General features: G+C 42.8%; 1 protein-coding gene across 1 annotated transcript; it reads left to right on the forward strand.

The window, feature by feature from the left end:
• Window positions 1–66: 66 nt before the first annotated feature.
• Window positions 67–14,901, forward strand: card14 (caspase recruitment domain family, member 14). The gene is made up of 20 exons (XM_041933367.1): window positions 67–392; window positions 813–950; window positions 1,044–1,369; window positions 2,288–2,446; window positions 2,576–2,695; window positions 2,900–3,025; window positions 5,461–5,610; window positions 5,705–5,827; window positions 6,561–6,661; window positions 7,281–7,336; window positions 7,564–7,624; window positions 8,481–8,697; window positions 8,784–8,910; window positions 9,785–10,025; window positions 10,179–10,242; window positions 10,336–10,456; window positions 10,600–10,764; window positions 11,316–11,434; window positions 12,908–13,023; window positions 14,123–14,901. The coding sequence occupies exons 1-20, from the start codon at window positions 179–181 to the stop codon at window positions 14,328–14,330; spliced, it is 2,952 nt and encodes a 983-aa protein (XP_041789301.1). The 5' UTR covers window positions 67–178; the 3' UTR covers window positions 14,331–14,901.
• The last annotated feature ends 1,136 nt before the right edge of the window (window positions 14,902–16,037 follow it).

A 16,037-nucleotide genomic window follows, 5' to 3' on the forward strand; every position in this document is an offset into this window, starting at 1 on the left:
GAAATAGCCTGACCCATTTATAGTGCTTCCAGTCAGCCTGTCGCTCTGTAACCCTTCTCTCAGCAATGAGTCCATATCTTTGCAGCTAAGGGTGTATGTTCGCCCTGTGTGCTCCAGCTGTGGTCGCTGTCTCAGCAGCAGGCATCCATCTCTATCAAACTGACACAACGCACTCAGGATGGCAGGGGAGTGCGTTCCCGAGGGTCCAGACCTGAGAGAGATGGGCGAGGAGGAACTGTGGGAACTGATTAACGACAACCGCCACCGGATCTCCTTGGGGGTGCGGCCATGCATCTTGATCCCGTACCTGAGGCAGGCCAGGGTGCTCACAGAGATGGATGAGGATGAGATCCTCTCCTGCCACAACCTCACCAACCGCAGCATGAGAACTAGTGAGATTTCTGACTTGACTTCTTCTAGTGTAAAGAAAGTTAATAGCCTGTCGATTGGATGATGGATTACTGCAGTCTACCTCAGTTTGTAGAGAATTAAACACACATATTAGTAATACCAACATGTTTTACCACCTGACAGACTTTGAGAGTGTATTGTCCTGCATATTAACACATTTTTCAAATTGCTGATCATGCAGAGAACTTTTGTCAGCATGTTTTCTCTCTTCACAGAAATGAAAATGCGGTGCTTTTACTTCTGAAATAAGAAGAAAAGATTATTTTCTCCCTGTTGCTTTTGAACAGTACTTTAATGATATTCATATCTTTATATGCTTATAACTGATAGCTTTATATTGTTGGTTCAGTCGTTAGGGTTGTTGCAATTGATAGTATTACATTGTGCTCTGCTGTTTCCAGGCTATATGCTGGATCTGCTGAGGACCCAGGGAAGGAATGGTGCCGTGGCCCTGCTGGAGAGCCTGATGATCCACTACCCAACCCTGTACACCCATGTCACTGGCCGCAAACCCAGTACTGAGCCTTCAAGATTCAGTGGTCAGTGGCTTTTAAGTCTTTCTGCATTCTAAGGGAACACTTGTCTCTTTGTTTCCCTTGCTGTATTTGTGACTTTTTCTGCTCTCCTTACAGGCCTGATAAAGTACTCAGAGTTGACAGAGTATCTGGTCAGAGCAGTAACAGGAATGCAGAAGGAGCTCCAGGAGGCGCGTTGCGAGGCAGGCACAATGACTGCACGTTGTGCCTCCCTGGAGTCAGAGATTAGGCAGATAATGGGCCAAGAGGAGAAGTCCCGATGCCTTCAGTCTGAAAATGAACGCATGCGGAGACACTTGTGTTCTTTGCAACATGAAGTGACCAAGCTGAAGGACGAGAAGTGTGACTTGTATATGCGCTACACAGCAGCCATCGAGGAAAAATCAGCTGTGAACATGCGCCTCCATGACCTCAACCTGCAGGTTAGTGATCCGCACTCTGAGTCTGTTTCTCACCTCAGAAAACTCAGGAATGCATAGAAAGGTTTCTCCTCCCTGAAACACAAAGCAGGGGAAAGTCCTCAAAAGGTCAGGTTTAAAGAACTGAAATGTGGCATTGTAGCTCGATGTAGAGTTAGAAGATTATGCTACGTGCTTCAAGGGAGGCCTCTGAAAATAGTGGTATCATGTCTTTTTCGGGTCTGGAGGAGCTTTGCCTGAAGAGGTGACTTGAGTAATCATAGCTTGGACTTGGAAAGTACACATTTTTAGCAGAGGGCCTCGTGTTTCAGTTCAAACTGGAGCCATAGAGTTTGAAGGATTTTTACCCGTCACAGAAGGTCTAATAAAAGAATAAAAGATGTTGAGTTGCATTATGGGAAGTGTGCAGGATCCAGTGCTTTTGGAACTTGTCCAATAACTAAAAATCTTTTCTGACCATTATTTTACCCCTTTAATTCTGTGAATCAGTATGCAATGACGAGATCCTTTTGAGGTGATACTAAACATCTGATGTGTTTGAGGCACAGCTGTAACATTTTGGTTCCATACTGCTGAAACATTATTTGACTACTTCATTTGAAAGTTGACTGACAGGTAATGAATCAAGAATAATTTTGATATTCAATGAAGTTATTTATTAAGTAAAAATACCAAAGATTAGCCAGTTCCATCTTCTCAGATATGAGGATATGTTGCATTTCTCTTTTATCTAATTGTAAATTAAATAGCTTTGTGGATTGTAGGACTGACAATACACACAATTTCAGGCCGGCACGTTAGATTCTGGTTGCAACTGTTTTGTTACATTTTATACATATATTTTGATGGATTAATAATAAATTATAGTGGAACTAATCATAGTTGTAGGCCCATCAGCACATTGTTCTTGTGTGGTGGCAGGTGTATCAGCTGCAGACTGAGCTGCAGAAGGCACAAACAGAGAACGAGTTCCAGAAGCGACGCTCACTCAGGTGTCCCCCTCATGCTGAGACTCCACAACTGCAAGAGGAAGTCAGGAGTCTGCGCTGCCAGCTGGTGAAGGTGGAAAAACTGGACCCAGTGAGAATCATTCAGTGTTCTCAGATGATTTATGTGGACTAGTGACAGTGTTCACTCACAGTCTCTAGACAGTGCAGGAGTCAGTAGTCACTCGTATCTCATCTGCTGTCACTGCTGTGTCTCCGTTAGGCTCGTCAGGACATCCTGGCCCAGGATCTGGCGGAGGCCATAGACAGCCAGGTGGAGCTTGCAGGACAACTCAGGTGTTACCGCGAGGATAATGAAAAGCTGCTCACTGAGAAGCAAGTGGTACGCGTGTTTGTTTTTCTGCGCTTTAGTTGTCATGGATCAAGAAATATCTTGCGAATTCTGCCATCTGTGATGGAAAGTGCCCCCACAGATTCTGTGAGCGGCTTAGCAGCATTGTCTTGTTAATCAAATCCTGTACATCTATAACATATCCCGAAAACACTGGAGGCCACATTGGTGTAACAAGTCTGTATTTGCGTTCAGCTCTTAGATAAAAAAGAATGCCTGAGCCTTCAGGTGCAGCAGCTGACCCTGGACATTAACATGCACCAGCAGAAGAGCACTGTGATCCAGAACCAGATGAGAGAGCTTCAGGCAGAGAGAGACCAAGTAAGGAACCGATAACGCTCCCATCACTCAAACTTCTCCATCTTTGGAAAACATCCATTCAGTTTTCCAAGCTGTACTTTGTGTTTTACATTCTATTTATATGTCGTGCCTGGAGCGCATCCATCACATCATGCTGTTGAAGGTGTCAGCGGAGCTCTGGTGAAGACTCCCTGTTGTGTGTGTGGGCGTTTATGTCAGGAAAGTCTGGGTTTTACGGGGGAACTAAGGGGTTGAACCCAAACGCAGACGCAAGGGGGCACTGATATAAATTAACAAATGTATTTAACCTAGAAAAACCAAGGGAAACCAAAACTCAGATACACACACTAGGGTAAATGGGCTTATACAGAGAACGATGACCTCACAGGGAAAAATAGAACACAACACACTAACACAAAAACGACGGAGCAAGGCTTGAGACTAAGACAATACTAAAACTCTCTTACATAAAACATGGCATGACTAGACTAAGACAAGACTAGAAACTCAAGCACATAAAACATGGCATGGCTGAGACAACACTAGGAATACACTTACATGTAACGTGACCTGGACATGAACAAAGACAGCACATGGACAATTACTAAAGGTATGGGGCAATGGCAAAGGTACTTAATCAACAAGCGAAACACAGACAGCAAGGTGATGCAGACAATGACTAAACTAATATTCAAAAACACATGAAACACTCTACGGTCTGTGGAGAAACATGAAGGGACTAGACATGGGAAGGGAACTAAGTTAACACAAGAAAATGGTTGACAAACATTCACAGGACACGGGGCATGATTATAGACAAAGACAAAACAAGAATCACGCTTACGTGGGCTGTGGCTTGACTAGGGACAAAGTCAACACTAAGAAACACAGGACAACACTCACTTGGTTTGGCAGGGGTAGAGACAAGGACAAAACAAGGAAACACTCACATGAAACACGGCATGGACATGAACAAAGATAACACAACGAAGAACACTCACTTATAGGGCTATGGCTATGGCTATGGCAAGGGCAAGGGCAAGGGTACCGCAGACAGCAAGGTGACGCAGACAACGACCTGACAAAGACAGGGGGGAAGACACAGACTTACAGTGTATACACAGGGCAGGAACACTAATGACACACAGGTGAAACACATCAGACAATCACAAGGACAAGGAAAACAGGAAGTAAAGTAAACAAAGAAACATAACATAAACCTTCAAAATAAAACAGGATGTGACAAAAAAACAGACAAAGACAACCCACAAGGGGAATCTTCAACAAAAAACAGGCATGCACAGCACGAGTCATGACAGAACAAAAGAAAACCAACATATATCAGACGTGGCAAGTGCGGATCATGGCAGTTTAGTTATCTATGTCTCTTTGGTTTTGGGATATTGGTTAAACTTTCCCCTCTTTTCCTCAGTATTAAAGTAAAAGTACACAACTTTTACATTTACATACACATCATGTTTTGACACATTTCACCTGTCAATGTCATGCAGGAACAGTTTCCACTTTTGTACTTGTCTTCCAGTTGCTCTTCTACCCATCTCTGAGGCTTGTCCTCCAAGACAATTGAAATGAACAGTCCGCCCACACCTTAACAACTGTCAGGTGGCCGCAAGCAAGTCACGTACTGTAGCTGCCAGCTGCTCCACTGGAGCTGTGTTGTGTTAACCAGCAACACAAGACTGTAATAATACTTGACAACTTCCAGATGCAATTGGTGGAACAGGCTTGGTGCATGACGTGTGACACACAGGAGCTGCATGAAAGTTATACTTTGCTTCTTCATTTAAAATGGCAGAAAATTCCCATGCTTGACTAGAAAATCCCTCGTCCTTAATCTTGAAATAACTGAACCAACATTTGATATGCCCACTGTTCTGCTACAGTATATTAACCTTTGATTAGAGATGAAAGAATATATGGAATTAAGAATTAAAATCAAGATAGCAGCTTCAAACATACCACTACCAGATTTCCTTACAAGATATGTGGAGCTATTTAGATTCAAAGTCTGATCCCATCACTAAATTTATGGTGCTGCGTCTGAGATTTTCTGTCATGCATTATAACCAGTGAGGCATATCACTCAAACATTGTTCATGTACTGTTTCTGAGTTGTTGTGTTCACAAGAATGTGTCAAAAGACAGAAAGCTGCCATCCACAGACGCCACGCTGGCAACATCCTGCATACCACATGCCTTGTTGGCAGCGAAGCTAGCATGAACAACATTTATTCATTCAAAGAATGAGACTTGCATTTCCACGTTTTGAGTTACAGGTGGTGCGTGGCGAGTTAAGCAACTGTGGTTGTCATGACGTTGTGATTTTGACATGAGGCATAAACCCAGTCTGATTGTGATCCGCATGAATAATAAACAGGTGTGCTTGTGCGGTCAACTCTGTGTAAAATAAGTACGAACAATACCCGTGCTTCTAGGCGTACCTGTCCAGAGATGAGGCCCAGGCCATGATTGCCCGCGTCCTGGCTGAGAAGGACACCCTGAGGTGTCAGCTGATGGAACTCCAAGAGCGGGTCTTCAGCCTTCAGGTCAAACGTGGCCCCAGGGAACAACGGCAGAGTTGTGATGTAATTTCTCACGCAAGCATATATCAGCACACACGTGAGCACAATGCATACAGAGCTAATAATGTTAATGCAGTGCTCTCAACCGTTGTTATAGGAGAGTGAGGTGGACTGGGAGAGCCCGAGATCAAGCTGTGAAGAATCCCCATTCCCAACTCGCCGTAGACTTCGCCGCATGGACGCAGTCAATCCCATGTCACTCAGTTCCTGCAATTTAGAGGTATATGTGAGATCAGCCGTTATTATTTTATTAGGTGGTGGGTATTGAACAAGATTTTTTGAACACTGACCAAGTAAAGCCTTGTGTATTTTATTCGTCCCACAGAGCTCCATGAATGTCCAAAACTAGGGAACACATAAATGAGCCACACCATTGCACTGGTTGACACGTTTCTTCATTACAACGAGCCTGAGCATTTCAGTTTATTTTGAGTCAATCCCACATTTACAGTCGTCACTGTAAATACTCACAGGCTCAAGAAGTAGTCCCCAACAAATGCACTATGTCCTCCTATTAGAGTAGCGTTTGCTAAAAACTGCACTGACCCGCTGTTTTAGGGAATTAAACAGGCTTTTTCAAAAATGAACTTCGTGACCTGCTTTTAAGATTTATGTTTGTACTTGGAACCAGTGGAACGGGTGCTGAGTGTTATTGACAATAAGGAAAATACAGAATAAGGCCGGCCTTATCCTTTAAGACAACATGACACAGTAGTATATGAAAAAGCTTGACACAGTTTTGTTGGAAAAAACGTTTGTATTTCTTAAAATTTTTAAAGAGTTGATTTTTGGTAGAATCACAGCTGTCGTATTGGCACCTGTATGATATCCAGCCTTTCGGTCAGGTGGTAACTGATCATTTTAGCTGATTTGATTATTGCACTTTTTATACTGTTCTGAATGTATATTTGCGTGTACATGTATACCATGTGTATCTGTATGTATTTGTACAGTGTGAAGATGCTGCAGTAAATAGCGTCCGATCCCGAAACGCAGAGCCCCCCAGTCCAGAATCTCTCCGCAGAAGAGGGGAGGCTCTATATGCAGACAGCAGGTGTGTGTGTTTGTGTGTGTGTGTGTGTGTTTCCGCGTTCCTCTACAGTATATGCCACCGCTTGTATTTGCGAGTACATTAATAGTTCCAAGGCTGTTGGCAGCACCCCCACCAAGAAGGCTGACTTGAAGGTGTTATTGACCTCTGCATTACTTTCTGTTAGCGTGATGGCATCCAGGTGGATTACCGATTTACAGGAATAAGAGGGGCTTAACTATGATCTAATGATAGAGAGATACAAACACCTGTGGTTCAGTCCTTATAGAGGACATGAGAGCTGCAAGCAGAGGATATTGAGGAATAAGACAAAACCCAGTGTGAGCACACTTTGAATAGACTTTCCAAATTCTTGTGTACCTGCTCAAGGGAACTTTTGTGTTCCCATATTCAACGTGTTCACAAAAGATGCAGCTCTGCCAGCATCAGGCTATAATTATTCCCACCAAACCTGTTTCTGTGTTATGTCACAGCATTTACTTCTTCATTAAAATAAGATCAGTATAAAGTATTTAGCGCAGCATTGTCGGTGTGTGTGGTGTGTTTGTATGTGCCTGGCAGAGGCAGACAGAGAAATCTGATAAAAGCATTCATGTGGCTGTTGTCTTTCTTTTTCTCGTAGCTTGGAAACAACAGAGACTGATTCCCTATTGGATGACTTTGTGTTTCTCCCCGACGGTATGTTTATAAAATATATGAACTTCCTTTGTTTTGATGAGTGTCTGCGTGTCTGTGTTTCTGTGTGCAGGCGGTGGTGTTTCGCTGTTGTTTGGCATGACCTTCATTAGCTATTGTTCAGCATTGAACCTCTGCCAGGGCTGTAAAGTGACACATTAACTCTGGCACATTATTTCCAGGGAAACAGCCTTGACACCAAATCGTTAAACAGCCTCTCTTTTGTTTAGTGGGGAGTGAAGACAAGCAGACACCCAGGCTTTCCTCTTCTAATGGCTCCAGCACTGATGGGTGAGGCGATCCACTTGTTATAAATAAAGAGTCTCATATTACTGAGGGGATTTTTTTGGAGTACAACAGATGGCAGTCTGTATCTAAGTGATATACTGTAAACTGAAGGCCTTGCAAACCCTTAAGATGCTCATAAATTTAATAGAAGGTAATAAAGGTGGTGTAGGTTGATAATCATTAATCATCACTGGTGAATTAGACACAGATTGCCTACCTGCTGCCCATGTAGTAATTTAAATGTACTGTTAGAGCTCATTTAATGCAATCAGAGAGTGGGCCAGTTTTCCACTGTTTTCAGTCTAATCCAGCACACTGAAATGAAACCATGAGTGAGGGAAAGAGCCGACACTGCCTTTTTCATTCCACTCATTAGTCTCGACCTGGCGCATACATTACCTACAATACAATTACACCACGAGCAATTCAGAGGAAGATTGGAGTGTGTGGCCAATGTGGCCACAAGCAGAGAAAAGAAGCAGGCTTAAGAGTTCTGACAAGCTCATTTCTTTCTCTGTCCACACCCACAAAAGATGACATCACTTTTATTACCAACCGAATGACAATGATTTCACCCTGCCACTAGTGTGACCAAAAAAACTGCAATTCCTAGACTGTTTATCTCATGTGAACGTCTTCAAATTAAAGCTCAGCACCTCAACTAATAGACATAGTCAAAGCCAGTGTCCTGAAGCACTGAGCCACTTACTACTGAACATGTATTATTGTCTGACTGCTGACCGACCTGACTAAGTACAGTACGAAAGGATTTACTTTGCACTTAGACAGAAATTATGTTTTTCCTTTCCATAAAAGATAATTATGATCCTAGCAATGATGAAATCTACTCTCTCGCCAGCCTGTCAAGAACCTCAGCCCCTCCCTTCCTGATGCGTTCTCGTCCGAAAGCAATTCGCGTCAACGGCCGCGTGCTCAGCATCTCCTTCCAGGGGGAGGCACTGCTCAGCCAGCTGGCAGTGGTAGGAGGCAATAAGACTGGAGTGTTTGTGCACAAGGTGACAGAAGGGAGTGCTGCCCATACTGTTGGCATCAGTCCTGGTGCACAGATAGTGGAGGTGGGTTACAGTGTTTCACAACACAATTTTTGTTTTTTTCATTCTAATTATTCTGCCTGCACGAAGGTGTTTCTGTTGTTCTACAGGTGAAGTATGAGCAGAACCAGAAGGCTCTGAAGATGGTGCTGGAGGATTCCACTTTAGAGGAAGCTATGTGGGCTCTTGGCCAAATCACAGGCCTCTGTCACCTCTCCCTGCGGCCCAAGCAAGATGGTATGTCCCACAGCATGTACATTAAAATGTTTGCTCTCCAAATGCAGACATACCGAGATGGTATGTCTCATCATAAATTAGTTCAGTTTGTTTTAGTAAAGTGCTGCATTCCACTCAGAAACATTTCCTAATTCTTGAGGCCAAAATCATTTTAGAATACTTTATGCAAGACTATATTTCCCATGATAAACACTTTCTTCAACTTCAAAACTAATTCCACTCTACCCTCAATAAGCTTGTCTTTGTTTTGCATTGTTCAAAGAATTTAGCTGAGCTGCAACAATCTTCAGCCAGGTTGATGTTACTGGTTAGTTAGTCTATGCATATCCTACACATACCTCCACACGTCTTCAGCACTCAGGCTCCCTGGGTATTTCATCACAAATATACACTTAATTCAGCAGTAATGAATATAATTGCCTCAAATCCAGTATTGGCCTAAACAGTGATTATGCACATGTTGACAAAATACCTGTCATAGGCACACTGAAGAAAACAAAAAAACAGAAGCAAACATGCACAAAGCTGATGACTTTTTATTTGATGAGTGATTGATTGGTGTTAAAGTAGGATTTCCCCAAGACATTTTAAAACTTTAACGACAGGCCCCAAGTACTACCTTTGCCAAGTACTCTGGAGCTTATGAAGCAAATCTTGGTATTATATATTACTTTTAGGATCACATTATGGTATTTACCAGTCTACTGCAGGAAGATAAGAAGGTGAAACCACAGCTGGGTTTATACTGTATGACAACAACCACAGTTACAGTGTACAGCAAGTGAAGGCTTGACAGGTGACATCACATGTAAGTATTGTGTAAGATATAAATATACAGCGGCTTTAGTTAAAGTGTCTGCTTCCGTCTGTGCAGATTATGAGATGCTGCTGCAGCAGCTGCAGAGCTGTGAGACGGCATCCGGAGACTCCTTTTACGTACGTGTCAACATGTCCCTCCCCGCCGGCCCCAACGGAACCCTGGCCGTGTCCTGCAACGACATCCTTCATGTGACCAACACGCGACCCGCTGGCACTGAGGATTCATGGCACGCCAGCCAAGTTCACCCCTGTCAGCTACTAGACCTCCAGAGTGGAACTGTACCCAACTATTACAGGTTGGTACACTGATGCAGAATATAGCACCAGTTCAGTTTCTTGTCAGTCAGCATGGGTAGGGAGTCACAAACATCAGAAGGCTTGAAAGTGAAATGAAATCACTGCTTTGAGTGCTTGAAACTAAACTTTGTAATGATTTTGTGACGGCACAGGGCACAGCGACTTCTGATTCGGGCAATTGAAGACATGAGCTTTCAAGCAAAGAAGTCTCAGAAGGTAAGAAGAATTTAAACACTGGCGCCCAGTGAACCCATCCAAAATATTACTGTGCTAACTCATTCCTGCGAATATCCCCCTCTCTCTTGCCAGGTGTGGCGTGTGGTGGCGCAGAATAAGGAGAAAGCAGTGAGGATTGTCAGCACCGGGCGCCAGGGCAGGAACCCACTGTGGGTCAGTGTGGAGAATGAAAAGACCAAGAGCACAGACTCAGGTACGATAGCCTGCAGCAGCACAGTCACAAAAATGCAATATATTGCATTACTGCCTCTTGAATCTTCTGTTTGAGAAACATTTTAATGACTTTTTCAATGAAAATATTTTCCTTTCTCACATCGTGCATCGTTTCCTATGTAGGTGACACATCTGCAGCCAAAAGTTGTATATCCCTCATGCCCTACACCCTGGTCACCCCCCACTACCCACCCATCTGCAGGCCTGTCCTGCTGCTGCCCACCATCCTGGGACGCATCCTGGACAAGAAGTTGGCAGGCTGGCAAGGCTTTCAGCTCTGTGAGCCTGGTAAGAAAAACTGTGTCGCTGTATGCTGAACTGAAACCTTCTGCATTTACATTTCATATCTGTTTCTGCTGGAGCATGCCCCCTTGAAGACCACCTTTTAGATACAGACAAACTTTGCTGTGTTGACAGATAAGTCTGTTTGAGTTGACAAATCACATGTTTGTCTGTTGCTGCAAACCAGGAAGGAAATAAACTTTGTGTATATATAGTAATAAAGATTATACAGGCTATAAAGACAGTAAACGCTTGCCAGCTTTCCCTGCAGTGATACGGTCAAATGAAACTTTAATGATCTTTGTGGGAAAACTTGACCATTACAAGGACTAGTGTATTTAAGAGGACAAAAGTACATGGCATGCCGAGTAAAATTCAGATAACACACTAAATTAATTCAAGATAAGGCTACTTCTACGGGTAAAGATGACAGATCTTCATATAGGGTTTGAAATGAAAATATGCATCATTCTTTCATGATTATGTCATGTGACTTGATGTATATGATCACCTCAGTGATTCTCCCTCCCCTTCCTCCCCACCCCTCTGCTCTACAGAGGTGCTGAGCTCCAGTGAGCATGCAGCCCAGCTGCAGAGGTCCGAGATCCTGGAGGAGTGTGAGCAGGGAAGGAGCTGTTGCTACACCCTGCGGAGTGTTGAGAAAGTCATGAAGAAGGTCAGAACATTCAACACAAGCACACATCTTGTATTTGGACACTTTCAGTAGGGAATGGGGCTCAGTAGATTGTGGTTTGAAAGAGGGGGTTGGCAAGTAAATGCAGTGTATGGCTGTTAGGCTAACTACTTTAGTCCTTTAAAGGGACACTAGCAGTGGGGCTCAGGAGATGACAGTGTTGCATGGTTGGTTGGTACACCGCTTTTGTCCAGACTGTCTAACAACTACTTGGTGGATTGCCATGAAATTTGGTCTCCAGAGCACAAATTCTGGTGGTGATCACAACTTTTAATCATGCACCACGGATTTGTGTGAAATGTATTGGCTTGCAATAAAAATTTGGCGGATGGTGCTCAGATGGGAGGAGATGAGCAAATGGTGAATAGGAGTCATTCTTACATGCAGCCCTCTGAAGGCAACAGTGTCATCACACACGACTGTCCACGGTGTTCACCTTCATTAAATCACATGCAAACATTACCACATCTGCCTTTGGCTGCAAATTTGTGGTGCTGTTTGTGTCCACCCCTCCTATAAGACAAGTACTTCAATCAGCTAAGAGCTCATCTGTCTTGACTCATGCCACATTTCATATATTTGGGGAGAGCTTGCCAACAATCTGCTGTGCGCTACTGCATTTAACTTTCATCCTGCATCTTGATGCCACTGAACTATAATTTATCTCATCAACTTTCTTACCTGTTCTGACCTGTTCATTCTTGTTAGCCTCTCCCTAAGTTTGTCAGTGATGAGTTTGCATGTGTGGAAATGATTCATTACCATCGCCTCACATTGGGAGTGACCAGGTCCTTCAAATGCTTCACAGAGAGGAGATTTTCAGGTGTTCCTTTGAACAAACTTGGCAATAGGGGATGGACCACTGATGTTACTGGACGATCTGTTGACGTGCTTTCTTTTTCCAGCGTTGTTTGCTTGATTATTTTCAATGCACTTGAGGAGGAATGACAAATTAAATCTGTCATTATACCCTCTCCACCATAAAGATAATGGATCTTGATCTACTGGAGGTGCGCCTCTGCATTTGTTGCTGTGATTGGAATCAAAATAGTGAACTTTATCTATATCAGGTCAAGATGTTTATTTGTCCAATAATTTTTTTTATGACCAATTACCTACAAACTACAAAATATGTGGTAAATATTACTTGCTAAATGTCAACATGTAATCATGTAATTATTTAGCTACAGCTACAGTATATCACAAAACTTTTACTTTAATATCCTTTTATATAAAGTTTATGGTGCTACCAGTTTAGAAGCGTGTGCTCCTAGAAAACTGTACCAATTAAAAAATTCAAATGCTGATTTTCATTTTTTCCATACATTTTAATGCAACATCTTCACAGGATCATGCATTAAAATATATTTCACTTACTATGATATTACTGGTCTTAACAAAACGTTTTGTTTTTTTTAAATCCACATTCTGTGTGTTCTTCTCCTCGTCCTACAGGGGATCCACTGTGTGCTGCCGTTGGGGCTGGACTGTGTACGCCGGCTGCACCGGGCTGAGATCTTCCCTATCATCATCTTCATTGGCCAGACTGCACGGAGTGCTCGCAAAGTGAGGTAAAGTCTCCTCCTTCTTCCTCATACAGCTCAGCTCACTGCTCATGACTCAGACATCTCATTTAGATAATCGCTGCAGGCACTCAGGTACGGGAATATATACTGATAGCTTATCAGATATCTGCCATAGTTTCCGTGCCTTAAATTGACATTAGTGCTCCACGAAGAAGGTCCAAAAAGTTACTGTCACAGTTAGACTCATTAAAGAGGGACAGTACAAAGCATTTACTCTTGATTTGTGGATATATACTATACAGTAATTCCCATTTCCTCTTTGGCTAATTTTGGAAGTTTGTTTCATCTTAGTGCTCAACAGAATTTACATCTATCTTGTTAAACAACATATGTGTTGCTTGTCTGTCAGAGGGGGGGACATTTTGACTGTGACTGAATAGTGGCAAAAAATGTTTTAAAATACTTCTAAAAATGATAGAGCCTACCAGTAGCTCTTCTTTTCCATACTGCATTCTTTAAAATGATCTACATGATATGCTGTTCTTCAAAGGAGGAATCCACCTTTCAATGCACTGCTGCATATCATCAGTTTGTGATATTCATTGTCTTTCAGTAGTTTTATTGTTATTTACATCAATCCTACATTTCGCTGAATAACTTTTAACCCCCTCAACAATCAGGCTTCCAGTGACCAGCCTTGTGTTGTGAGTGGAATAAGCATTAGCAGGAGATCAGCAAGACTCTCCACTTTGTCCACTGAAGACAAAGAAAAATAAGTCATGTCCTCTTGTGGGTGTCATGTGTTCTTGTCTATTGATGCCGCTGTTACTGGAAAAACTGGTATCTCTGCGTCGTCTCTATGGGGATTACTCTCAGTCGTCGTCTTTAGAGAAACCTGCTCCCTGATGAGGGACTGACATCAAAACCTGACGTTCATTGTTGATGTTTTAGAGAACTGAATAAATTTGCTACGTCAAACTGTAGAAGTACAGATATGTACTGACATGATGTCACATTGTCTGCATTTGGAGAGTTATGTGCAAAAATCCACAACCAAGCCACCAACAAAAAGACAACAACAAAAAAAAAAAACAACGAAGAATGATCTTGTGGTTTATTTTCTTCATTCCTCCCACGCTTCCAGGTCGAAGCTGCATCGTCTCGGCCAGTCAGAGGAGCAGCTGCTGGCGTGCTCCAGGAGCGAGGAGCCGCTGCTTGACAAGCTGCCGTGTCTCTATCACAGCGTGGCTCCAGACTCCTGGTGTGACCAAGCCTCCCTGCTGACCAACCTGCGCACCATCATCTGGGAAGAGCAGAAGAAGATCGTCTGGGTGGAGCCTGACCTGTGGTGAAGCGCAGGACAGAACAGCAAAGAACCGTAGAAAACACAGAAAATATGAAATGAATAGGAATTCTGATTTCTCTTAGGGCTTTTTGTTAACATGATGCAATGTTGAGAATATATCGGAGGAATATAAACAAGCTTTACAAGAGATATTTTGTAAACATGAGTATGTATCTGTGATACCTGGTGAATGAAGGACTCTCATACTGTGCTATATGCTGTACTTTCAAAGAGTGTATGACGCTCTCTCATTATTTACTTTACCTAGAAACATTTTCTACATTGTGTTGCCTCCCTTTTTGAGGCTTGTGTTTAAGTCAAACACTGGTGTGAGGTGTCTTCTAAAGTCACAGTCATCATTAAAACACACTGTAATGACTTGTATATGCTGTAGCTCTACAATATGTTGTAGTCGATCATTTCCCACTATGAGGGATTGACATTATCTTCTTCTTTATGATGCTGTCCGGCATCCATTAGCATTCAGTCCTTATGACTTTACTGTCATGTACTCATGCCACGCCTTTGACTTTTTGTCTCACTGACCATATAATGTCCAGAATAAAAATGTAGCAGTATTTAGTAGTTTCTGTTCTTTGAAGTTTTCAAATCATCATTCTCATGTAGCATCATGTTGGTATTACATTACTATTTTCCAATTTATTTTATCCATGTTGGTGTCAGTGGAATCAACTGGATATATAGACGTTCTAATGACTTTGAATTCAACTTCAGATTAGTTGTCATTTTCAGACCACTTTCAGATTTAAAACATAAATTCGTCCCACTCTTAAAATGCACCGCTGAGAGCTCGACTACTTGAATCAAGTTTTCAGAGAAACGTGAGCAGCATATTATCAGCCTTCCGATCATGCACTGTTTGAGAACTGAAAGTCTCCAGAGACCGACATTTTTCATGGCTTGAAGAGGAGATACATGATTGAAACTCGCTGGGTGTCTTTAACACATGTTAACATAAGACATGGTTGTGTCTTCTCATTATTATCAAGAATTACTCCATCAATGGCCAATGTATCACTTTGACTAAACAATTGCTTATTCTACTCAATAACATTTATTTATTACTTGTTTCTCAGGAGTTTCTGTCGTGTCAGGTGCTTTACCAAAAGAAAGATTTTATTCATTCCTCATTAATATGAATATATATTCTATTCATATTCATAGTGTTATGCTTTAAAGGAAAACATGACAAATGCATATGTGTACATTTAAAAAACAACTTATATGCATCTGTCATTCTTTAAATGATGCTACCCATCTGTTCTAAGTGACTGATAGTAATCTGAGGATTAACAACTACTTCGGTTGAGGACAGATGAAGCGGAAGCAGATAAAGAAAGGTAACTAGTGCCTGCACTGCTGAGCATCTGATCTGTCAAATACTGACTGTCACTGTAACTGTCATTTGTGTATGAATCCAGCTTATGGACCAGCTGCATGTGAGGGGGGCAGGAGCGTGTCGTTTCCAGGAAAGACCGTGGCCTCTAAGATCTGCGTGCCGTCCACGTCTTCATTTGAACCCCCCGGGCCCTCTGCGCCGCTGGGCGCCTCCGCCGTCCTGGAGCAGCAGGAGCCGTGCGGCACTGCCTCCTCCTGCAGGCGACGGAGCAGACCGACTGATGAGCCGAGAACCACCAAGAGTTCACGCAAAAAACACAGACGGTGGCGCAGAAAACGCATCCTCCAGAGGAGA

This window comes from Chelmon rostratus, chromosome 3, assembly GCF_017976325.1.
Source record: "Chelmon rostratus isolate fCheRos1 chromosome 3, fCheRos1.pri, whole genome shotgun sequence".
Lineage (NCBI taxonomy): Eukaryota > Metazoa > Chordata > Actinopteri > Chaetodontiformes > Chaetodontidae > Chelmon > Chelmon rostratus.